Source organism: Lytechinus variegatus, chromosome 5 (assembly GCF_018143015.1).
Source record: "Lytechinus variegatus isolate NC3 chromosome 5, Lvar_3.0, whole genome shotgun sequence".
NCBI classification, from domain to species: domain Eukaryota; kingdom Metazoa; phylum Echinodermata; class Echinoidea; order Temnopleuroida; family Toxopneustidae; genus Lytechinus; species Lytechinus variegatus.
This window is the reverse complement of record NC_054744.1, coordinates 32,376,218-32,402,022: the sequence shown is the minus strand read 5'-3', so window position 1 is coordinate 32,402,022 and position 25,805 is coordinate 32,376,218. Positions and strand designations below refer to the sequence as shown.

General features: G+C 35.5%; 1 protein-coding gene across 1 annotated transcript; it reads right to left on the bottom strand.

Moving 5' to 3' along the window:
* Nucleotides 1-9,115: 9,115 nt before the first annotated feature.
* LOC121415939 lies at nucleotides 9,116-23,171 on the bottom strand. The gene is made up of 6 exons (XM_041609341.1): nucleotides 22,632-23,171; nucleotides 18,956-19,052; nucleotides 14,016-14,126; nucleotides 11,960-12,058; nucleotides 11,019-11,111; nucleotides 9,116-9,504 (listed from the first exon to the last, which is right to left on the bottom strand). The coding sequence occupies exons 2-6, from the start codon at nucleotides 19,050-19,052 to the stop codon at nucleotides 9,362-9,364; spliced, it is 543 nt and encodes a 180-aa protein (XP_041465275.1). The 5' UTR covers nucleotides 22,632-23,171; the 3' UTR covers nucleotides 9,116-9,361.
* Nucleotides 23,172-25,805: the final 2,634 nt, after the last annotated feature.

Sequence of the window (25,805 nt, the reverse complement as noted above, 5' to 3'; positions counted from 1 at the left end):
CGAACTGGGAAATCGATTTTCACAGGAGAGAGCACCATAAATGCACGTAATTCTAATTTATGAGTTAAATATTGTCTGAAATCATAATTTCTAACAAGATATATCAGTTCTCTTGCCAGGTAGATGAAAATACTGTATTTTGAAAGTCAAAATGGCCGCTATACAGGCTCTAAAATTATTATGTACAATGTGAAAGGGGAAAAATGAGTTTTAAAAGATTTTGGCTTTGCTAGACTAAATGGTGGTGTATGAGTAAAATATTGTCTGAAAACATGATTACTAACTAAAGTTATCCTAGTATATAATATTAATGTTACATTTCAAAATTCAAAATGGCCACCATATGCCCTTTTGTAAAAATTATCTGTCCTCGTTCAAATTGTACATATAATACAATAAGGGCCTATGGTGGCCATTTTCAATTTCAGAATGCACCAATTGTCACCTTAAAGAGAAATGCCATTAGTTGCAGTAAACACTGATTTCTTGAAAAAGTCTGTAAAACCAGGCTTAATTTTCAGTATATCATAGAGGATCTAGATCTGGTACAGTTACATAAACTGAACTTTGTGAAATCTTGAAATCTACGCTGAAAAATGCTCACGCTGAAGATCACCAACACAGATAGGCACACGTGGTACATTGTATTATTATTGCTAGAATAAAGACCCGACGGAAGTGACCGAATCCGCGCTTATTTTGCTTATTTTTCAGCAATTACAGAATTTCTTCCAGAATCATTTGGCACATATTTTTTTATTCATACAAACAGACACTTGGGTGGTCATTATTTTAGATTCTGTAAAAAGTTATTTTGAGATCGTTACCAGAACTGGAATTTATCTTTAATTACACCAGATATGATATATCTCGTTAGAAACCATGGTTTTAGACATTATTTCACTATGCAATACTTTATGCAATACCAATAGTCATGCAAAGCCAAATTCTGTCAAAATTGTATGTACCAAATTACAATTTACACGATACTTTAAGGCCTATGGCAGCCATTTTGAATTTCAAAGTACAGCATTTATTACCTCCATGGTCAATATATGATGTATTTATTTAGGAATCATATTTAAGACCATTTTTGTACTCGTACATCACAGCAACATGCATATTTTATGATTCCCCTAAACGCATGTAACATAATTTATTTTGAATGTCAAAATACAGTATTCATCACGTACATGGCAGAAGAAATGCTCTATTTTATAAAAATCCTGCTTTCAAATAATATTTTACTCATACAAAAGAATTATATGGATTTGTAGTCAAGCAAATCCAAATTCTTACAAAATTACATGTCCCCATTTACACTGTGGATAATACTTTTAGGGGCCATTTTGAATTTAACAATACGCATTTATCTCATGCATGACAAAAGAAATGATATGTTTCGCTAGAAAACTTGTTTTCAGACAATAATCTACTCGTATATCACAATTACATGCATGTTATGTACTTATTCTTGTGAAAATTAGTTTCTCCATTCGCATTGTACATAATGTATAATGGGCCTATGGCGGCCATTTTGAATTTCAAAATACAGCATTTATCACATAAATTGCATCTTGGATATCATATTTCGTTTAAAACTGAATTTTAGCCGGTATTCCACTCGCTTATCTTAATAATATGCATATTAGTACTCATACTTGTAATATTTTTGTCCCCTTTTAACATTGCACATAATACTGTCAGGGCGTTTGGTGGGGATTTTTTAATACTTAAATGCTTCATTTATTACATACATGATATAAATGTAACAAATGATACATTTCGTTAGTAATCATGTTTTCATCCATTAGTTCAACAAGAAAATGACAATTACTTGCTATTAGTGCTCACATTTGTGAAAAATTATTTTTCCCCATTCATATTGTACATAATGTTGAATACAGCGGTCTATGGCGGCCATTTTGAATTTTAAGAAAATGAATATTTTGTCAAAAATCGTTTTTTCAGAGAGTATTTCACTCCTGCAGGAAAATTACATACATTTCTAGCCAATCTGCTGGCAGTTTTTTTTTATTTTCATTGGTAATTTGCATATTTTGGTTGCCATATTAGATTTTGCCAATTTGCGGAAAATGCTCAAGGTTACACAACAAGGCATCATTCAGATTCGTAATCAGCACCCTCGAATTGACAAAAAACCGTGAAAAAATATTGTATATATGAAAAAACAAGGTTTGGTTAATTTTCTATGGGGCCTATCCTGGACTATGAGAGAACTAATGTGCATCAATCAAGCCCTCGCATGGAGTTTGCTAATTTATCTACCCGAAAGATGTTTTGAATTCTCTACTTCCTTGGTTTATTGATCGGGCATTCCTTCAAAATATACAGCTAAGCGTCTGCTTTTAAATGTAATGATTGCACATTACAATATTTAATGTTTTATCCGTTTGTAGCGCTTTAGCTAAGTAAAATATATACACACATAAGGTGAGTATATGTATATATATATATATATATATATATATATATATATATATATATATACCTAGATTCAACCAAAGGGCGAATGCTCGAAAATTGTACGCAAAGGGGAATTCAACCTATATCACGTTAATGAGCCTATGCGTGATTAAATTTTGATTTTGATAAATATTTGTGAATAACGGGAGGTAATCTAAAAAAGTGAGGACCTTTTCCCTGTGTCCCTGCGTTTAATTTGGAATATACAATTTTTGGTTCTCCCAAAAATTCTCCCTAAGGTATTTTTACCCCACAATGAACGAAAGGGGCCTTCTCCTTTCAGTATTTGTAAAGTCGGCTCCTTCGCCTTATTAACTGGGCAGTATTTATTTTTTTTTAAATGAGAAAATAAAATAAATTTGTTTATTTTACGATCAGACAAAACAAAAATTAATGTTTTTCTAGAAAATATATTGCACCACATGATATTAATAATAAATATAAATTTGTAAATGCATGCAATTCCCCTTTTCGTCACATATAGCAGCACTATATTCCCCTTTGTAAGATCATGCAATTCCCCTTTTCGTCACATATAGCAGCACTATATTCCCCTTTGTAAGTTCATGCAATTCCCCTTTTCGTCACATAGCAGCACTATATTCCCTTTGTAAGTTCATGCAATTCCCCTTTTCGTCACATACAGCAGCACTATATTTCCCTTTGTAAGTTCATGCAATTCCCCTTTTCGTCACATATAGCAGCACTATATTCCCTTTGTAAGTTCATGCAATTCCCCTTTTCGTCACATATAGCAGCACTATATTTCCCTTAGTAAGTACATGCAATTCCCCTTTTCGTCACATATAGCAGCACTATATTCCCCTTTGTATATATGCAATTCCCCTTTTTCGTCATATACAGCACCACTATATATATTCCCCTTTGTGTACATGCAATACCTCTTTTTGTCACATGTAGCACCACTATATTCCCCTTTGGAAGTACACGCAATACCCGTTTTTGTCAAACATAACACAACTATATAGGGGATTATTTTTAAGAGTATTAATAAGAGCTTTCCGAAAGGAATACTATGATATTCACAGAGGAAAGGGATCATTTCTCCCATATTCAAAAATGGTGAAAGAGAAAACCTACAAAATTTGCGGTCAATAACGTTGCTCAATATCGATTATAAGTCGATTACAACAGTACTCGCTAATGGATTACAGAAAGTCCTGCATAAATTGATTGACGAAGATCAGGAGGGATATTAGACATGGTTTTGATGTAACAAGGCTCATTCAGGATGTAATTGATATTTTCAAATACAACATAATTAAAGCTACTTTCGTAGAATTAAGCCGTGTGTCATGGGACAATAGATACGTACGTCATGTATTGAACTGTGCGGACATCACAATCGCAAGCCGGTCCCGATTTCAAAAGCTGAACAAATTTTTCGGAAATATATTTAGTCGTGTTATACGCAACCTGCCGAAAGGTGTCTATTTTTTGTTGATTTTCACAAAGCGTTTGACACGCTAGAGTGGAATTTTATTTTAAATTGTTTAAGAGCTTATGGTTTTAAAACTGGATTTAGGAAATCGATAGCTATATTATATATATTCAACAACGTCATTTTGAATGGATGGCTAACATATTATCGTCTGTTGAGAGCCATACGGGCGTTATTACATTTTAAAGGTGTTCCGTTCGGAGCCAGAAGGGCGCTATTGCTGTACAAAGTCAATAGCAATAGCGCCCTTCTGGTTCCCAACGGAACATCTTTGATCTGCAATAGCGCCCTTCTGGTCCTCCGCCGACGATATATTCCCATCAAGAGGCGTTACTCGTTAGACAAGGATATCCATTACCGGCACCTTTGTTTATTTTGGCAATAGAAAAAAAAAATAGCCCTTAAAGTGAGAGATACAGAAAAAAAGTTTGGGGAAAATCGGACAGGTAATAAAAAAAGTTATGACTTTTTAATGATTTGAAAAAAATGGGCAAATCAGTGAAAACTTTTAGACATGTTGCCAATTTGATGACGTCGTGGGTGCACTAATTACCATAATTTTGTTTATATTTATAGTGCAAAATGCATCATTTCTACAGTACGTAAGCTACAAAGTTTGTATTGATGTAAACATGCATATAGGGGATCTACCTATCTATCATCATGGAGCTTTAGCTCCATGATTTAAACACTCATAAGTTGTCCGATTTTTCTCAACTTTTTTTTTTGTTCTGATCATCTAATCTGATCCTGTTGAAAAAATATTTTTGGGTAGACTCTTCTTTTTAAAATATGTGTTGCAAAAAACGGTGTCAATGAGTGATCATGATTTGGGGGGGGAGGGGTGACCGGTGAGAATGCAAGATTCTAACCTGCATGTATTATTTTTCATAGATGGTTTGGGCAGTGGATTACCGTGATTCATAGCATGGCGGTAAGGAGGTTAAATACTGAGCAACGTAATGTAGCCTACAGCGCAAGCTGGGGGATGATCATGGGGTGGCATGGGCGTACCCCCGGCCCCCCCCCCCCCAGTTTGGGATGGTGTTCAGTCAGGGGAAAGTGAGTTTAAGTTCTGAAAAGGGTTAAAGACCGCCCCCCACAAAAAAGTCTTCACGACTTATTGCATATTAAAAGGATCATGATTATTTTAAAAAATTGAAGTTTTGGGGCTGTATTTAAGTTTTTTTTTTTTTTTTTAATTTACAATCAATAAGGTAGTGGATGCCCATTCATTTTAAGACTAATTACGGCAATGGGATGTTGATTACAAACTCATTATGCGCCTATATTCTTGAAGTAGGTATACCAATTTAAGGCATAACACATTTATAGGCATATAAACTAATCCACCCACACTCTTCTCCGCTCATTTCACGTTGTTGTTGTGCACCCCCCCCCCAAACACACACTCAAATAAACACATTATGAGATTGTGGTCATTGCCCACTAGGCGTTTGATAAATAAAAATTCAATTCATCTCATTTCCCTCATTCCTCATTCCCTCAAACGCATGCCCATAGTTACACCAAACCAAGCAATAGGCCAACCACCTCACACACCCCTATACGCATGTATAAACACCCCCCAAACAAAAAGAACACTTACATAAACACGTACATAAACACGTATAACATACATACACAAACACTTTTTCAATATATTTACAGACTAATATATGTATCCCCACACGCCACACACACACATATTAAAAACAAACATACACCAATACCTGTACATGAATAATAGTAAAGTCTGTTTTGACAGTGGGATTTAGATAGTAAGCTTGAAGCTTACAAAATTTGTGGTGAGAGCCCCCTCCCCTGTCCCCGCAAGAAAATGAAATAAAAAAATAATAAAGGTGTACGCACGGCAGCCACGTTTATTGTGCCCCCAAGAGGGGGGGGGGGATACCTGGAAGAGTAACTTTGTCTTCATATGGAAGAATCATTTCACCCTGAAACACAATGTCGTGCGTTTCTAAAACACTCTAAGTCTTACTCTTACAGTAACTGCAGGCAGTGTTATTGAGAAGTCTGCATGATTATTACCCCCCCCCCCCCCTGCAGACAAATGAAGAAAAAGACTGCGTCCAAGATTAAAGACAAAAACTTACACCAACAAATGTCATACGAGGACAGAAGTGCATCTGATTAAGTGAATTTTAATGAAACAAGTAATCTATCACAATGTGAAAACATCCATTCATACACAATGTAAAAAGACAATTCACAATGAAGTTGAAGCATGAACTGCACCAAACCTGGGTTATCCACAAAGTACTTATAAACACCAAACATGCAAAGGAACAATTGAAATGTCACATTTCATGAACTACGACCTCTTGTACATGTCCAACTCACAGTACTAAATACATACAGATTACTACAGATACTACAAATCTCAGTTCTTGAAAAATTTCCTTTCAATTTCTCATAATTTCTAGACATGCAGTGCCATATGTGACATAAGGGGAAGCATTGTATTGATGCTATGAACGATAAGGAGCGCTTCATTTATCTATAATTATGAGCAATTTTTTTTGTATTAATAATTAATAATAAAATAAAAATTAATAATTAATTAATAATTGTTATATTTATACCAAATGTATATCTTAAACCAAGACAAATGGTAAATTTATGTAACACACTGCATATTATGGCAATGGAAAAACTTGTTGAACCTTTGTTATGAATTGTTAATAAGTTTCCTACTTCATACTTGAACAATAAACACACAAACGTATATTATGCAATGGGTATACAATACTATGAAAAGGAGCAATGCATGTAATAACATCCAGCAAAATTCTTCAACGTTCGTCATGAATTTTGATATTTGTCCTGTTTTGTATAAAAAATAAACACAGCAATCGATATTATGCAGGTAAACTTTGTTTCTCATTTTTTTAGGTGAATTTTTCGATAAACTAGTACAGCGAGAGAAAGAGAAGGGGGTGGTGCTGACAAGGGAGGGATATGTCATGAATTTCTTCTTCTCGTGTCCAATTCCACAAATACATGAACTACAATGTAGCTGTTACACATCTAGAGCAAGTGAAACATAAGACAAGCACTTATCAAATAAATGATATCCATTCCAGTACATTTCACATTACACTTGATCTCCTGAGCAGAAGTCAACTGAATTGAATAAAAAAAAACATACTCCAGCCATGCTTACACTTACAAAAATGACGTACCTGTGCTATCATGTATATTTTTATGCATATATACACTGATTGTCTGCCAAGTATACCTGCTTTGTCCCCAGCACCAACATCATTAAAAAAAAGAAGTAAACCCCCAAAACATTAGGGGAGGCTTTAGAAGGCATTTGCTCAGGTAGGCAATAAGTCAGATTTAATTTTATACAGCCTTTTTAATAAGGCTGCTGAGAGTTAGGTGAATCAACAATGAAATACTTAATTCCAATTATTTGCAATTAAAGCTGCCTTCACAAACAAACAATCATCTATCTTACTAGACTAATGATTACATCTCCGAGTTTGAACTAGAATCAGCTAGGCATGACATTACTAGCACAACATATATTTGTATTTATATATTGTACAGTGAGTAAAATGCTCTAGTTGGAGTGAGGCTGAGAAGCTAAATTTTATCTGAATGCTGGATGCTGAATCTGGTGGTGTAATTTTTTAAAATCAATTGTGCATTTTTTTGTGCATAATTAGGAAATGAATTATTCATAATGCGTATTTTATGCATTTGGGGGATATTTTCATAATTTCAGCCTAAACAAGTACAAAATTACATGAAAACTGTGTAATAATGAAGATTAATGTTTCCCAAATGTGAAATAAATCAATTCTTATCTATTTTTATGAGTACAGCAGATTTGCATAAAGTATTAATGTATGTAAATGTACACAAATATATGCAGCTATAGCCTTTTTAATGACATGCGCATACTAATTCAGTACTGCCAACCTAAAAGCGCATTCTTGTCTTTTACGTTTGGATAAGGGGTACCAAACTCATTAGATGTCAATAATCATTCAGATCATAAAAATATCAATCTCATTCCACCTGTCGACCTGAAAACCTTTTATTATTCAATTATTTTCAATAGAAAACATACATACATACATTTTCACAAGTGTTTCATTCCTGCACCAAAAGCATTCGTTCTGGTAAATGAGGGACATAGACAATTCATTGGACAATTAAATGTTTTCTATGAAGACAGGTGCAATGCAGTATGGCATGATGGTGCTATGCATTCATAGACATCTATAGATCTTAGTACCCCCTAAAGAAGCGAAAGAGGATAGAAAAGTACGGAATACGTTTTTTTGTTGGCATGTCTGCTAATTGGCCCATAATACCCCTTAGGTAGGTCTGATAAGGACAAATGTGGTATCAAAATCAGGGAGTAAGATTTAAGGGGAGTGAGAGCGATTGCTCTCCCAAGCTCCCCTTAAATGCTTTTTGGGGAGTGATTTACAGAGCCCCTTGTAACCCCAATCTTTCTACGTGAAGAACAAATTTAGCTCCCCTAAAAATTCTCCTTGAGAGCCTCTAGGAGAGCTATTTATAGCTCCCCTGTAACTTTTAAAAATCAGTCCCCGCAAAATGTGTGCAAGACAAGACTGCAAGGGAAAAAGTCATAAAGCGAGAATCTGAAATTGGTAGCGGTCGCGATGCAATCGCCAAAACTATGGAGGAGGGCAGTTAGGGATAAATGATAAGAGCCCCAGGGGGCCTGGTGCTCACCTGATGTCATGCAATTGTCATATGTAATTGCAAATTAGTAATTACCACATGCTTCAATTGAGCAACTTTCAATCCTATGCCTCTAGTAGTATTTTATCAATAAATTTGATTGAGAGATCCTCTGACTTGCCTACCAAATGGTCACCCCTGAACAAACTGTTGCCCTGTGGGCCCTATGTACTCTTAATCCTGCCAGCAAATCTGACATCAACTACCTCTGCCCCTGCAATTGCCTGAATCACATTTCAAAAATATGTTTGCATGCATTATTTTATTTAAAATCCTCATAGCTCGATCATGAGAGTGTACTCCTCCAATGCTCCACCCACTTGATTGTAAGGGACCCTAACACAATTCATCAAAGTACCATAAAATAATTGATAACAAGCATGACCCCACAGCTAATATTTAGGTGAGTATTCACTATCCGCATGCTCTGTTGCCCATGAGGCGACAGTTTTTGCAGGGACGAGCATCTGTGCAGTTATAAGCCTTCGGCTCAGGTGAGCTCATATAGAAAGACTTCACTAATTGGATTGTTGAAAACACTCAAAAGGGATTTATGAAGACTGTAAGTTTATTTTATTCTAAGCACAATCCTGAATCTATCCTAAAAGATGCGTGTTACTGTTACCAGAAATGTCCCGATTAACCTGTTAGCCCATCACCTCATTATCTTATCCCAAGTCGTTTGACTCTTTCCTCTGTCAGTCGTTCGGTCTTCCGCACCTCGTTCATGACCTTGGTTGCTATGGTCCTTACATCATGTCTGAAGGCTGGAAATCTCATTTTGAATTTTCTAATTTCTGCTCTTGCTGTTGAAATCAAAGTGACATTGAAGTTATTGCAATTACTATCAATAAAGATAGATATAGCATAGATTGCCATAAATTTAAAATAAGTTAACAGGTGAGAAGCACCTGATCTAAAAAACTCCCCGATAATATCAGGGAGATTCAGTGAGGTCTAACTTGATTCTCTCAAGTTGTTAGATGCACCAACACGTTATAAAAGTATGCATGGTATTTACATGAGAAAAAGAATGATACGAACACCCGTGGAAACCTCTTCTCTGAATGATGCATACGACTTAGCAAAATAGACTACTAGCAGTATGACAAATCCTCAGGGAATACTTTTTGCCCCTTTTTCCGCTTTTCCACTTTTGCTGATCCTTTTTATGTGTAAAAAGTCACATAACAAAAGGAAGCATCTGTACTACATGAGGCATTCATAATTCAGTCTCATTTATCCAGATTAAGAAGACAAAATAACTGGTAACTGCATCTAAAGACTGGGCTTGATAGAATCAAGTGAAAACTCAATTGATCTCCCTGCAAGATTTTGAAGATTGGCTGTGAGAATATGATTGATATTGGGGGGGGGGGGGTAATTTCCGAAAATCGGTGTATCTGGTATTCCCCTTTTTAAATACCGGAGTACTCGGTGAAAAAACAAATACCGCTTCAGACTACAAAATGACCTATAAGTTGTAATGAGAATATTTACAGAAAAAAAAGCCAAAACAGACAAGGTCAGGGGAAACTCAATATTTTTAATGTATTATTATCCTGAATGGTCAGTATGACAGATGGCCCAAAAAACATAACAGTGTGGCAGAGGCAAAAAAAAAAGACAAGGGTCACATTCAAACTGCATTTGTCTAGTAATTATATTTCAAACCTGAAAATTACATGATCAGTGTTTTCAAACACCTAGTAGTTTGTCAATGTTTGTGTAGATCATATGTGACCGCGTATCTCAAAACCAACAAAAAGTTGCACAAACCGATTTTACACAAGGACCAAAAATATAGGACCAAAATATGTCAATTTATTTTTCTACATATTTTCTGAAAGAGCAATTCTTCTTGGATCATAAAACAAACAGGAAATATGTCTTTACTGCAGTTTTTCTAGCACACTTTGTCTTTAGGGGGTAGAGTTCCCTTTTCATTCTTGAAATTCTTTTATACCCTCTTCACTTTCAAACTCTTGATAACTTTTAAAAGGATGATGCTATTGCATCGAAAGTTGAGAATAAGCATAACTAGACTGTTTGTAATGAGTGTGTCAAATTTCAGCTTAATTTAATAATACCTTCACAGTGATTGCTGTGGAGATTTGTATTCTGCTTTTTGTCCCATGCACCGCACGGAGCGCCCCTGGTTGAGATTTTGCATTTGAATAGACCCCAAACTTCAAAGCCCCTTTTCTAAGTAAATATTTTTTTTAGAATGGGTACTTTCTTTTCATTATTTTGATGGGTATGATGGTTGTTTTGAGATGCAGGGTCACATATTTAAAATATAGCAGATAGTCAAACTTACATGGAAGTTTTGTTTGAGTTGATGTGAAGTATTCTTTGAAGAACTCTTTTAGTTGAGCCGTTTCCCCAGACTCCCATCTCGTGTACCTCCGTTCTAAAATGTTGAGAGAATAATTATAGACAATGAAGAATATTCATAGACTATTGTTTTTTGGAATATCAAGATAACTTCAAAATAGAAAGCATGGGATTAGTAGTCATGTTTCAGGAGAATGTATATACACACGAACTCTATTTTGGCGAATGGGGAATTATTAATGGTCTTTCACACAATCAGAGGCTCGATTACCTCACTCAAGAATTGGTGTGTTTAAGGTGCTACATTCCTGTTAGGTTAATTCCCATTACATCAATTCAATGACAAGAAATAAAATCTGCATGTGAATAATTGCCAGTTAGGGCTCCCAGCATTTCAAAAAGACGATCTGTGATGAAGTCTTAAAAATTATATAATAGTTATTTCAACCTCATTTCCAGCTATAAATGTTTTCTATATGTTGAAGTTAACTATTTGCAGTAGAAAAGACTTGTACTGCAGTCAAAGAGACTACACTATCAAAGAGTCATAGCATTTTATCCTATAAATGTTATTTTGATATTTTTGATATTTTTGGCCAATTATAAATTTCCCTGACATTTCTTTGATGTCAGTCTAGCAGGGACAAAGAAAACTGTTACAGCAAGTTGTACCAAATAAATATATAATCAACAATTTCATAAAAGGACAGAGAGAATCCTGATTAGAAGGACTGGACACTGCAGGGAGACCTGTAATAAACAAGACATACAGAAATTCATACATCCATGTTTATTCATTGCAAATTAAACTGTATTAAAGATCAATGTCTCTAAAACATATTTTTTCTTTAGCACAAGGAGGAATAAACTAGTAAACAATTAGTTACACTATTGATATACAGGGATTGTTTTAATATGCAGTACCTCTTGATGAATCTTCCTGACGATTGAGGGGTACCAGGGTAGGATTTTTCCTAGGAGGACAAAGAGGTCCAGGGGCTGATACACCACCAGATGATCCAGCTGAAATAAACAATACAGAAACAGAAAGTTATATTTTCACATTGCAGGTAATTCACTTAATGCCATTTATAACAGATTCTGACTGAGACTTATAAATCATAAAAACATATTTATTCCAAGAAAATGTAAAAACAAACTTAGGTATATTATGATGACGATGTTAGAATATCAATTGCTAGTACCTTTATACTTCTCATACCAAAATGAAATTTACTGAATGTGCAGGAGGTTCTAAAAAGTGAATATTTTAAGATTTTTTTTTTTCAATTTGTTTCCCCTCCACAGGGATTTTATTATTATTCAAACATAACAAGATATCTTTTCAATGACAAATCAAATTAATAACAACAAAATACAGTACAACAGTAATTGCAACAAATATATAAATTGAACTGTCAGGTTCACATAATAGTAAACAATTTAAGAAACAAGCGAGGAGTAAATGAACAATAATATTCATATGTATAATTGTACATGGAAAGGGAACTGAACAGATCACCTCATGTAAACATGGCACGTAATTGAAACCATTTCTTTGTAAACTTTACCATTTTACAATTTGACTCTGCGATATATTTTTCATTCTTGAAATAGTTCTGAAGTGCAAATTTGATATTATCAAAAACAGGTAATTGATGTTTTACTCTGGAAGTGTAAATCATTTGCCGTATCACTATCAATAAACAATTTAATGCATGATTACTTGAACCTCTTAAGCCAAATAATTTTTCTTTATTAGAGAAAAATATTCTATTTCCAGTTTTAAGAAATATCCATTGTTCAAACTTGTCCCATATATGTTTAATACATGTACATTCACAAAGTAGATGAGTGACTGTTTCACGGTGTACATTACAAAAAGTACATTCTTTTTGTTGAGCTAAATTAATTTTAAACAATATTTCATTTGTATATAAAATGCGTTGCATTATTTTGAACTGAAACCAACGTAAATTCACATCGGTAGTACAACTGAATCCAATAGAGCAATACGACTGCCATTGCTTGTCATTCATATCGAATATACACTTCCACTTAAGAAAACTTTTACACTCCACTTTTCTTTTCTTTTTAAGAATCGTATAGATGTGTGAACAACCTTTATCATATTTCATAACAAGTGCTATTGTATCAGGGATAATAGGTTCTTGGAACTTGCTAAAGTGTGTGCCATTGCTAAAACCGTCTCTTATAGCATCACATAATCCACGGTAAAAAAGAAAATTTATTTGAACATTGTATTTTTCCTGAAGGTCATTCAAAGAGAGGAAATTGCCATGTACATCTAAAATATCATTAACAAAACGAACACCCCTATTATTTAGAGATCTACTGTGAATTGAGCTATTACCTATTTTGATAAAATCATTGTTCCATAAGGGTTGGCAAGGTATATCATTACAGTGCATAGATAACAGTGTGCTATACGCTAAGAACATTTCTTTCCAAAAAGTATTTTTAATTTCGTGTGCCAGTCTAAAAAAATAGCTATTTCCCATATAAAGATCCAAGTTTTTAGTTTTATGCAAAAAAGAGTGGAGAAGACAAATAATATTACCGTCAATGGAACCGTTTATCATTTTTTTCATCCAAGAAATTTTCAATGACTGGCAATGCAGATTTATGTCTATCATTTTTACTCCACCTTCAGAATAACTCTGAGACATTTGATTTCTACTTACTTTATCTGGTTTCTCTCCCCATATGAATCTATGAAATTGGGAATTTACATCTTTTAGAAATAACTCACTTGGATTCGGGAGAGAAAGAATTAAGTAGTTCAATTTAGACACAAACAATGACTTGACAACCGTAACTCTTCCAAGGACCGTCAGGTAACGTCTCAACCATGAAGTCATTTGACTTTTGATTTCTTTAAACTTTTCATTGTAATTATGCACTGTCATTATTTTAAGATGATTATGTCTAATTGAAGTGAAAAAAAAACATATAGTACCTCCATCATTACATCGTGATGAATTTTGAGGATCAAGGCGTTCCTTAGTGGGACTCTGTGGGACTCTAGGAGAAAGAGGTCCAAGGGTTGGTACACCAACAGATGATCCGGCTGAAATGACCAATACAGAAATACAGAGCTACAAATGAGACATAACAATCATATAGACAGATTTTTCTAGGATTTTTCTAGTAATAGGATTAGGATGGCAGAATATTAACCCTAATCCTATTGGGATATTTCAATCACTTCAGTCCATCGTTGATTGCGCAAGCGCGCCGAAATTTGGCATGATCAGTGATACTTGGTTACCCTTATGTCCAAGTTTTATGAACTAGGTCCATATACTTCCAAGTTATGATGAAATTTCAAAAAAATTTGTGCATATTCTAAGTTCGTTGACCCTAAATGACCTATGACCTTGATCACGTGACCTGGAAACTCACGCAGGATGATCAGTGATACTTGGTTACCCTTATGTCCAAGTTTCATGAACTAGGTCTATATACTTCTGAAGTTATGATGACATTTCAAAAACTTAACCTTGGTTAAGATTTCAATGCTGATTTCCCAAACATGGCCAAAGTTCATTGACCCTAGATGACCTTTGACCTTTATCATGTGACATGAAAATAATGCAGAATGATCAGTAATAGTTGGTTACCCTTATGTCCAAGTTTCATGAACTAGGTCCATATACTTCCTAAGTTATAATGACATTTCAAAACCTTAACCTTGGTTAAGATTTCATTGTTGACGCCGTCGCCGCCGTCGGAAAAGCGGCGCCTATAGTCTCGCTCTGCTATGCAGGCGAGACAATATACAGATCTATTTTATATGTAGCAAAATACCTTGGTGTTTATGTGACTGTATGTGATTATAGTCAGGATATAAATTAAATGGAGTGCAGATGGAAGCACAAGCAACCCTTCAAAGTATTCCTAATATTGATTTTGGATGAGATGCTGTTTTATTTTTGTTTACATTTCTTTTCATTTTGATGTCCCCTTGTATTACAAAAAATATATAAGCGTTATTGAACAAAAATGTATATTTGCATATTTCGCTAGCGACAAAAAAAGTGCACTTGCACCATAGCGCTGTGTATGCACTAACATCAACATGCGTGTACTATGAATGGCCTCCCACCTATACGCGAATGCGCTGTTTTCGTCTTTCGCTGTGTGTATGCACTAACATCAACGTGCATGTACTATTGATGGCCTTCCGCCTTCCCTACGAATGCGCTGTTTTCGTGTAGCTTGCAAGGGTAAATTTTGGTGGTTTTTCCGACGCAAGAATACTAGCTAACTTCAGTGCGAAGTATATATGCTTTTCTAGCTATGGACAATTATGCCTGAGCTGAGAACTGAAGTTTACCGCTTTTCTGAAGCGCGCATTTCCGACTTTCGGATCTCGATCCGGGAAGGAAAAAAAACTTGGAAAATGTAGATTGGTGTTTGAGGGAAAAAATTGGAATTCCGCGTAAAATCAAAGATTTCACAGCCCATAACTCAATAAAAAAGATAAAATTCACATAGCATAAATGATGTAGGAGGTTACAATTTATAATTCACATTTTGAAAACCTTATTTTTTACAATTTTGGGGGAAAAATTAGCTAATTAGCATATAAAAGGTCCAAGATTGTAAAACGTCAAATTTTTGGATAGCTTAGTAACTCGGCGTTCCACAAATATATGGTTTATTGGGGTTTTGAACATCATTAGTGATTGTTTTGGGCCATGCTTCCACCCCCTCCATTTTGGCAATTAATACCATACTTGGTACCTTAAGCTTTTAACTCATGTGAGCTACAATGTGATAGTGAGAACTGAGCAAAACATGTGGGATAATATATTACTTCCGGATATGTAAGATTCGGTCTGCTATGAAACCTACCATAGTTTCTTTCCTTTCCAGGTGAATTCACATCTGAAGACACTTTCTATTTCTTCTTCCCTTCTTTCAAGTTCTTCTTCTGTAATCAGATGCCCTTCATATTCAGCTATAAATTCACCTCTTGTAATATCCCTTGTAGCAACTACACCACGACCTGATGATGAGAAATGTTAATTCCAAAAGATTAAATATGACTTTATTAATAAGAGTTTGATGCCTTTTGATCGATTTATAGGCAAGCATTAAGATAATGGGGATGGGCGCGGGTAAGATTCCTGAAATGGGTCATTCCATGCCAATTCACCCAATAAAAGTGCCATTTTGGACCTTACCCTCTCAGAATTTGTTCAAATTCGACACACATAAAATTTAACATTTGCTTTCCATGAAACAAAAAAAAATTAGTGTAAACGGCCCATCGGTTTTTGAGCCCTGGCCCGCCCTTTTTGTTTTGTTTTGGCAAAAAGGGGAGTGACCTTCAACTTTCAACGGCACATTGCGCCTGAACCGGTTGACCAATTTTTATTTTAAATGATATTTACAAATTTACTGTTGGCCCTACATATTGATATTGGTGTTGGTAATGTGTGTACAAGTCTCAATGATACATGAATACTTTCAAACTAAAGTTACATTACAATCAATTAAAATACTACATATCTCATGTTGATACTTCAAAGATCTGTAGGGTATATCTAGTATGGGACAGTAGAGCTGACTAGGAAGCACACTCATTGTTGTTTCCGTCAAAACTACAGCTTTCTTGTGAGTTGTATGTAGGCCAATTGCACCCCAATCAAAAGGGCTAAACAAATGTCTCTTTTCATAAGCAAATATGTATGTAGTCTACATATATTATTCATTTTGTTTAATGTTTCCAGTAATACCTGATAAGTTGAGTTTCCCTTTTTTATTTGATTTCAATGTAATTTTAGTTTGGGAGTATTCATGTATAATGGAGACTTGTACACACATTAACACCAATATCAATATGTGGGGCCAACAGTAAATTTGTAAATATAATTTAAAAGAGCTTTTTAGATGAAGAAATAAAATATCATCCTAGATCTTTACATATTATGTTGATATTATATTGACGATTAAGTTACATAAAAATCAAGTTAAAAAATTATTCGGCCGGGGGTCAAAATCAAGGTCAAAGCAAAGGTCAAGGGGTAATTTAAAGTGCTATGACCTGAATCTGAATCTGTGAAGTTCCTGGTCCTGATCCTCAAGTGGATATTGATGACCAATAAGAACGTTAGCGATCGAGAGAGCTCAATATTTTTAGTACATTTTGGAGTTGAGTCCCACCACTTTACAATTGGCTGGAGGGACTATAGTAATTATTCCTTTCATGACAGTATCCCAAATAAACTGTGGGATACTGTCATGAAAGGAATAATTACTATAGTCCCTGCAGCCAATTGTAAAGTGGTGGAACTCAACTCCAAAATGTACTGAAAATATTGAGCTCTCTCGATCGCTAATGTTCTTATTGGTCATCAATATCCACTTGAGGATCAGGACCAGGAACTTCACAGATTCAGGCCATACCACTTTAAATTACTCAAATAATAGTTTTGATACCATTTTTGAATTCCTGTTTGAAATTTGAATTTCCTATTGAATGGTACTAGTTTCATAAAAATTGGTCGACCGGTTCAGGCGCAATGTGCCGTTGAATGTTGAAGGTCACACCCATTTTTACCAAAAAAAAAACAAAAAGGGCAGGCCATAGTGCAAAAACCAATGGACCATTTACATTATTTTTTTGGGGGTTCTTGGGATTAAGTAAATGTCAATTTTATGTATGCCAAATTTGAGCAAATTCTGAGACGGTAAGGAAAACCCATTGGGTGAATCCAGATGGAATGACCCAAATGTATCTTGAGTAGATATGAAGTTACCTACCACTCATTGCTTTTCCAATTTCAATGCAGATTGCTCCAGAAAATTTATCAAAATATTTTTGCTGGAAATTGGAATCCCTCAAGTGTATTGCATAGACTTAGATCTAATTTACATAAACATGAGTTCCAACAACCACAATTCAAAAAGGTTTTGATTTTACTTTACTTCTGCTTTTTTTTCCAATTCCAGTATTCCAGTTATTGTTTAGCTTGAGGCTGAGAATGGCTCACTCTGTAGAAATGAGCAAGGACCAAGCCCAAGGTCTACTCAAGCGTAGGTCTTGGCATTTTAAAGTTTTTTACTTTTATGCTTAAAAGTAACTTGATTTGTTTCAATTGGATAACTATGCAAATTTAATGTGAAAATATCCCTGGGTCAATTACCCTTTAGAACATTTATGTTTTGTCACTTATTCTAAATCATCTATCTTCTGGGGTGTAATTGTCGTTCGGGGGGGGGGGGTTTCCTGGGGATATTTGTCCTAGGGGTAATTACCCTTGGTGTAATTGTCTGAGCAATGCAGACGGTAATTGTTCCCTTAGAGTAGTCATCCTCTAACCATGAGTTAGCTATTAGAAATCGTCTGAAAGTTCTATCAATGAACTCAACACTTCCTTGTCTAATAATCTTTTCCAGGGTTGTATTGATCTACAAATATATTGAAAACCATCCATCTTCTTATGCCATACAATATATGACCCTCGTTGTTGACAATTGTTGCAATTTTGCTCTGTGGAGTGATGCGATCATTTCGTCATTCGAATTTTGATATAGCGATCTCTGTACCGCAATCCATTCGTAAATCAATGCTCTGTTTTCGATGATTTGAAGTCAACAATCTATTTATTTGTTTTATATAAATAGATTCAACAAATAATTGTGTATTTCAAGAGATTTATTGCTCCAAACATCAGAATCTAAACACAATTGTGAAAACTGCACAAATTATTGTGACCCCATCATACATTGAGCTATCCGTAGCTAGACTAGATCTATGTTACGTAGCACCCAAGGCATACAATTCCCTAACTTAAGCCCCCTGAAGATTATTGCTCTTGCACTTTTCTCTGCAAGGAACATACAAATTGTGGAAAATGCTGATGACAGAGCTAAAGAAAATCTAACCTTTTTCCTTGTTCACCCATTTTTGTTGGATCCAGTCTGGGTCCTGGCCACAACTAATGTAGTGCTTCGCTACCTCCTCTGGCTTTCTTCTTTTCATCTGCAAAAATGAGAAGTAAATCTATTGATATTACTTAATAGCATTAAGATTATTGATCTACATTAAGTTATTTGACTACCGGTATAGATCTAACGGCTCGGTGTAAAAATGGCAGAGGTAATAATGGCAGAGGTAAAAATGGCAGAGGTAAAAATGGCAGAGGTAATAATGGCAGAGGTAAAAATGGCAGAGGTAAAAATGGCAGAGGTAAAAATGGCAGAGGTAAAAATGGCAGAGGTAAAAATGGCAGAGGTAATAATGGCAGAGGTAAAAATGGCAGAGGTAATAATGGCAGAGGTAAAAATGGCAGAGGTAAAAATGGCAGAGGTAATAATGGCAGAGGTAAAAATGGCAGAGGTAAAAATGGCAGAGGTAAAAATGGCAGAGGTAATAATGACAGAGGTAAAAATGGCAGAGGTAAAAATGGCAAAGGTTAAAAATGGCAGAGGGCATAATGGCAGAGGTCATAATGGTATAGGTAAAAAGGGTCTTAAACCCCCATGCAAAAAAAAATCAAAAAGCCCCCGCATGTAAGCCCTACATAGATTAACAAAGAAAGGTTCTAAGAAAATAAAATGGAAAGGGTGACATTTTTAAAATCATAGATAGATCGTCTGCACCAAATAATATTTTGGCTGGAATATCTTATTTTTTCTGGACTCTCATGGACGGCCTTCTCATGTCAAATCGCTGTATTAAAATTCAAATTTGAAGCACACTCTTGATCGCAATTGTACTTGATTCATTACAGGGGAAGTTCAACCTCAGTTAAAAGTCATTGTAAAATAGCAGAAAAAATAAAATGATATTGGTGAGGGTTTTAGCAAAGATATAAAAAGCTATACTTTTATATTTTAGTGATGACGTCATTTGCGAGCAGCTTTCCCATATTTGGTGTATAGAAAATATTAATGAAATATAATTTTCTAGAAAAAAAAACATTTTTTTATCTTCAGTATGTATCAAGAGACAAATCATTTCACTGACGCTCCTGAAATTTTTTTTTAAAACAAACCATTTTGTAGTGCATAAAATGTCATGGGGCAGCTTCCCATATATGACGTCAAACCCTTTGGGAACCTGGCATCCACTTGGACTAGCTGCATTGAGGTATTGCTCTAAAGACTAAACAATAATTGTATCATTTACATTTAACATATCACATTAATCAGGGGCAGATCCAGGATTTTCCAAGGGGGGCACATTTTCCTGAAAAATGGCACGCGAAAAAGTTTTCCGCCTACTAACTTGTCCATAAAAATAATTAGCAAGCAGAAAAAGGGTCTCGCTTTAAAAAGGGGGCACACTTGAGTTAGCATATTTTTGCTAAGATTTCAATTGTACCTCTCAAGGGGGGCACGGGCCTGCTGTGCCCCATGGATCCGCCAGTGACATCAATATCTATTCATCATGATCCATCATGATGTGGAAATAAAAAATACTTTTATTACAGAATGTTCAGTTATTTTTTTATCCAGGTTAAATTATGAAAGTAGTTCAAAATAGACCCGAACTTGTTCGTTTCAGAGGGTTAGTGGCTGCACACATTGGAGTTTACATTTAAAAAAAAATCGTTGGGTTTGTATGTAAAGCGTTGTTCTGCTTACGAGCTTAAGATCCTTTCATCATGCAGTCACTAATTGAAATCATTTTGGCAAGAAAATGCTTGAGTTTAGTCATATAAACGACAGAGTATAGATCTTAAATGACGAAAAACAACATAATATTTAATCAGTTTTTATAGCCTATTTCGTCGACAAGAGTCGATCCGGTCATGGATGATAATTATTATGATGTAGCCTATCTTTATCATTTTTACCTCTGCCATTATTACCTCTGCCATTTTTACCTCTGCCATTTTTACCTCTGCCATTTTTACCTCTGCCATTTTTACCTCTGCCATTTTTACCTTTGCCATTTTTACCTCTGCCATTATTACCTCTGCCATTTTTACCTGGCACCAGATCTAACATCTAGACTAGATCTAGGGGCCTAACAGTTTAAAAGTAGATCACACTGATAAACAACTGGTTAGATCTTTTATTCCTCTTTGTCCTATTAGTATTACGTTAGACTTCTATTATTCTAAAAATTGTTGTTAAGAAAATTTACTATTTAGTTTAGGTTTATCAGTGTGGTCTATTGTAATTCACTCGGATTAATACTAGTAAATCTAGACTCTAGTAACTTTTTGTCCAGTTATTGGGTGTCCGGACACTCCATTTTAACAGCCATTTGAAAAGGTTTACAATCAAATTCTTCGTTGTTTTTTAGCACAAAATGGGAAACAATATTGTGGAGATCAAATATTGATGATGAAAAGCACAATTCAACGTAGGCCTAGATCTATATATTTTGGCTTAATCCAAAGACAAAAAACAGGGCTTCAATTTTGTTAAGACAAGTGTCCGGACACCCAACCCCCCATCCTAGGACTAGTCTAGGCCCCTAGACAAAGTCTAGATCTAGGCCTATAGTTAGCCTATCTAACTTAGACCTAGAATCTATATTATAAAACTAACTAGTTTATAGCTTGGAGGGCCTGCCGCTTGGAGGAATTTTTTGCACCAATAACGGCCGCGGAGCTACATTTCATTTTCAGATCTAACAGTTAGTCCTGTTAGGACTAGATCTAATGAAGAGAAGTCTCGGCAGCTTCTTCTTCTTCGGTTGGTTTCCTCCAGTCTGGAGAACTGCAAATGGTGCAGAGGAGTTGTTCTACATGATGACAGGATCAGATGGGGGTAGGCCTAGTACACAGAACAGGGTTTACGTTTAGACAGTGACATTCGTACGTTTAACATGTAGATCTAGATCTAAGTCAAATACAAAACTGAGAGAGTTGTGAAAAGAGGACTGAGGAGTTGTGAAAAGCATGCACTCAACAAGGCAATGAAGGCTTAGGCTAGCCAAAGAAAATTTCAATGTGTGCTCAACTTTTAAAAAAGAAAAGAGGAAAAATAAGGCAGACAAAATCAGAAATACAAATCGTACTAAGAGTGCCCAAGTCTGCGCAGTGCCCATGTCTGCGCACTCACGTACATGTAGGCCTAAATGCGCAATTTTCATAGAACAAAACATCAAACTGATACCAATTTTCAATCTTGACCGCAGCAATCCATTTTGATACCAAAAACTACAAAAATATTTGATTAAAAATGAGTATCAGCAAGTTTCAATTTGCTACCCTGAAAATTTCAATAATTGTCAAAAAAGAAATGTCCGAGACTTCACTGCATTTGATTTGCGTGCAAAATGAGCTAGTGCGCAGACATGGGCACCAATCATTTTTGCTACACAAAGTGACAAGCCCGTATGAAATCGTAGAAAAACATTGTTCTTGTAAATAATTTCTTGAATTTTTTTGTTTCCTTGATCATTAGAATATAGAGAATGGAATGACATTGATGACTCTCAAAATAATATTTTACTTTGTAATAAAATCGAGATCAAATTTTAGGTGCGCAGACTTAGGCACTCCCTTCATATTACAAATCATGACTGATAACGTGAGTCCAGATCGACAATAGTTTTTTGTTAGCCTAGGCCTACCGGTATGCACAGTGGTCACTGACTTACCGTTAAGTTGCTAGAAATATATCCAAAACTTAAAGTTCTTCTTCTTCTTCTTAGTGAGTACAGTCCACCATCTGTCGTACTATTTACAGTTTCAGGAAACTTTCAAGAAACTTTCCACTCACGGGCGGAAGGCGTCGTATTCGGTCGGCTGCACTGGTTTTAGGCGCGACGCAGCTCCTCGACCTCATCACCTGCACCGGCCGCGCCGCGCCGGGGCAGCCGGGCCAGGCCGGCCGCCTAGTGCAGCGCCCATATCATATGCTAGGCCGTGCTAGGCGCTGCCGAGGCCTGCGCGTGCGGTAATTTGTGCTTTTCGCTGTTCTCGTGCACACTACATGTTCACGTTGCAAACGCTTATCATTGTAACAGCGAAATCTTCGTAGAAGATATAAAAGTAAAATATATAGAGATTTTCGAAAAAGGAGGGGCACTATTAGGATTAAAAGCATTCATGTTTTGTACAGTTTATATATTGTGGTGTAGTTTTGGGATAACGTAGGTGGTGGATTGAGTTACATTTTCATTGACAGATAATGTTGATATATACCCAATTTTACAAAGATTGTCAGCATATACATCAATTCGCCTTAGCAACCAGTTTTCCTCCAAACGGTATATACACACAGTTTTGTGCATGATTGTAATGTCAGAGTACTGCTGGGTAGATTTGGCCCAAAGTTCGTAGGAAGTAAAAAGGAATACTGCCCTCTGCTGGAATAGATTCTAAGCATTGTGTTGAACCCCCGTCATTGAGAATTTTAGCTTTAAAACGTAAGGGCGAATCCAAATATTCCCCTTTGGGTCGAGTTCGCCCTTCCGTTGATTATTAACCCTAAAGCTTCTCCTTAAGTAGGATTAAGATACATATATATATATATATATATATATATATATATATATATATATATATATATATATATATATATATATATATATAAATATATATATATATACATATACATGTGTGTATATGTATATATACACACATGTATATATATATACACATGTATATGTATATATATACATATACATGTATATATATGTATATATATACACACATGTATATATATACACATGTATATATATACACACATGTATACTGACGAAGAGTGTGACTTTACCTTTCATTTTTTAGAGCTATGCTCCTTTTAAAATCTATGATTTTATTTCTACGGCATTTACTATAACTTTTATGATTATTTTATTCCATATGCCGAAGCAGACTATTTCTATTTTACTCAGGTACTTTTTACTGCTAAACTTCGACTGTTGGCGGTGAGGCCCTTTTCAGATTTTCCTGTTTTGGAGCCGGAGATTCGCCATTGTCATCTTGCAGTCTTGGCAACGCGTCTTTAGATGCGTCTTTTACAGTGCGCTTCCTCCATCTTCAGCGCATTGATTTCTTTGAAAGGTGAGTTTCACAATCCGTATGCCCATGAACAGACGTGTTTTTCACGACTGTTTCAGAAACGGATTTTGAATTCTCTTTTTTGGCACATCATGGGCACTGACGAAGAGTGTGACTTTACCTTTCATTTTTTAGAGCTATGCTCCTTTTAAAATCTATGATTTTATTTCTACGGCATTTACTATAACTTTTATGATTATTTTATTCCATATGCCGAAGCAGACTATTTCTATTTTACTCAGGTACTTTTTACTGCTAAACTTCGACTGTTGGCGGTGAGGCCCTTTTCAGATTTTCCTGTTTTGGAGCCGGAGATTCGCCATTGTCATCTTGCAGTCTTGGCAACGCGTCTTTAGATGCGTCTTTTACAGTGCGCTTCCTCCATCTTCAGCGCATTGATTTCTTTGAAAGGTGAGTTTCACAATCCGTATGCCCATGAACAGACGTGTTTTTCACGACTGTTTCAGAAACGGATTTTGAATTCTCTTTTTGGCACATCATGGGCACTGACGAAGAGTGTGACTTTACCTTTCATTTTTTAGAGCTATGCTCCTTTTAAAATCTATGATTTTATTTCTACGGCATTTACTATAACTTTTATGATTATATATATATATATATATGTATGTATGTATGTATGTATAAAAATATATACTATTTATTATAAGGACATTTTAAAATATCTTTATAATTCTATGTTTAATTAACAATATTGTATTTCTTGGCCAACACGTGGGGAAGAGCCAGCAAATGACACTTACGATATACCACAGGGTTCAGCACTTGAACCACTGCCTTTTACTCTGTATTTGATGAGCAGGCTACTAAGAGAAATCACATGTTGCAGGATAGTGTCTTCGATCTGCCATGTCATCAATCGGAAAGCCGAATTCGAGGAGTTTTGGACCAAACCAAATAAAGACGTTGACTCAAGCCTTCGTAACTTCTAAACTAGACACATGTAATTAACTTCTACGGATCGCTGCCGACTACCTTATGCAGAGAGAGAGGAGGGGAGGGGAATAAATGATCTTGTTCCCACATCATCTCTCCTTCGTAACCTCCACTTCTGCATGTATTAACTACTATTACTACTACTACTACTACTACTACTACTACTACTACTACTACTACTACTACTACTACTACTACTACTTCTTCTACTACTACTACTACTACTACTACTGCTACTACTACTACTACTACTACTTCTTCGACTACTACTACTACTTCTTCTACTACTACTAGTACTACTACTACCACTACTACGACATTTAGCTTTTTCAATCACTGCTACTTCACTAGTGGGTCTACATGAAGGCCTTTGGAAAAATTGCCACGGAAGATTTAGGTTAGCATATTGAAATGATCCCCTTTTCGACTACACTTCCAGGATACCATAAATAACTGCGGCCTATTGGCGGTAATACAATTTCATCATGATATGTAAGACATGTTGTGTTATTCATGATCAAACATTCCAATGACTCTTTGGATTTGCTTCTCCTTTATCAACGGTGAATAAGCCCAATCAACGTCTATCAATCTGAAGCGTCCCTATTCTGAAGCATGCGGGGTGGTTCCGGGGTATGCAGGGCTGTGTGTCGTGTGTCCAGCTAATTTAGGTAAAGGGGGGGGGGGGTGATTCAATGGAAGATAAAAAAAATGTATGGATATACGAAATGTGTTCCGGACGACGATCTCTTCTTTTAATGGTGCCTTCATTTTTATCCTTTCTATTTTGTCCTATATTCCAGGATTCTGAT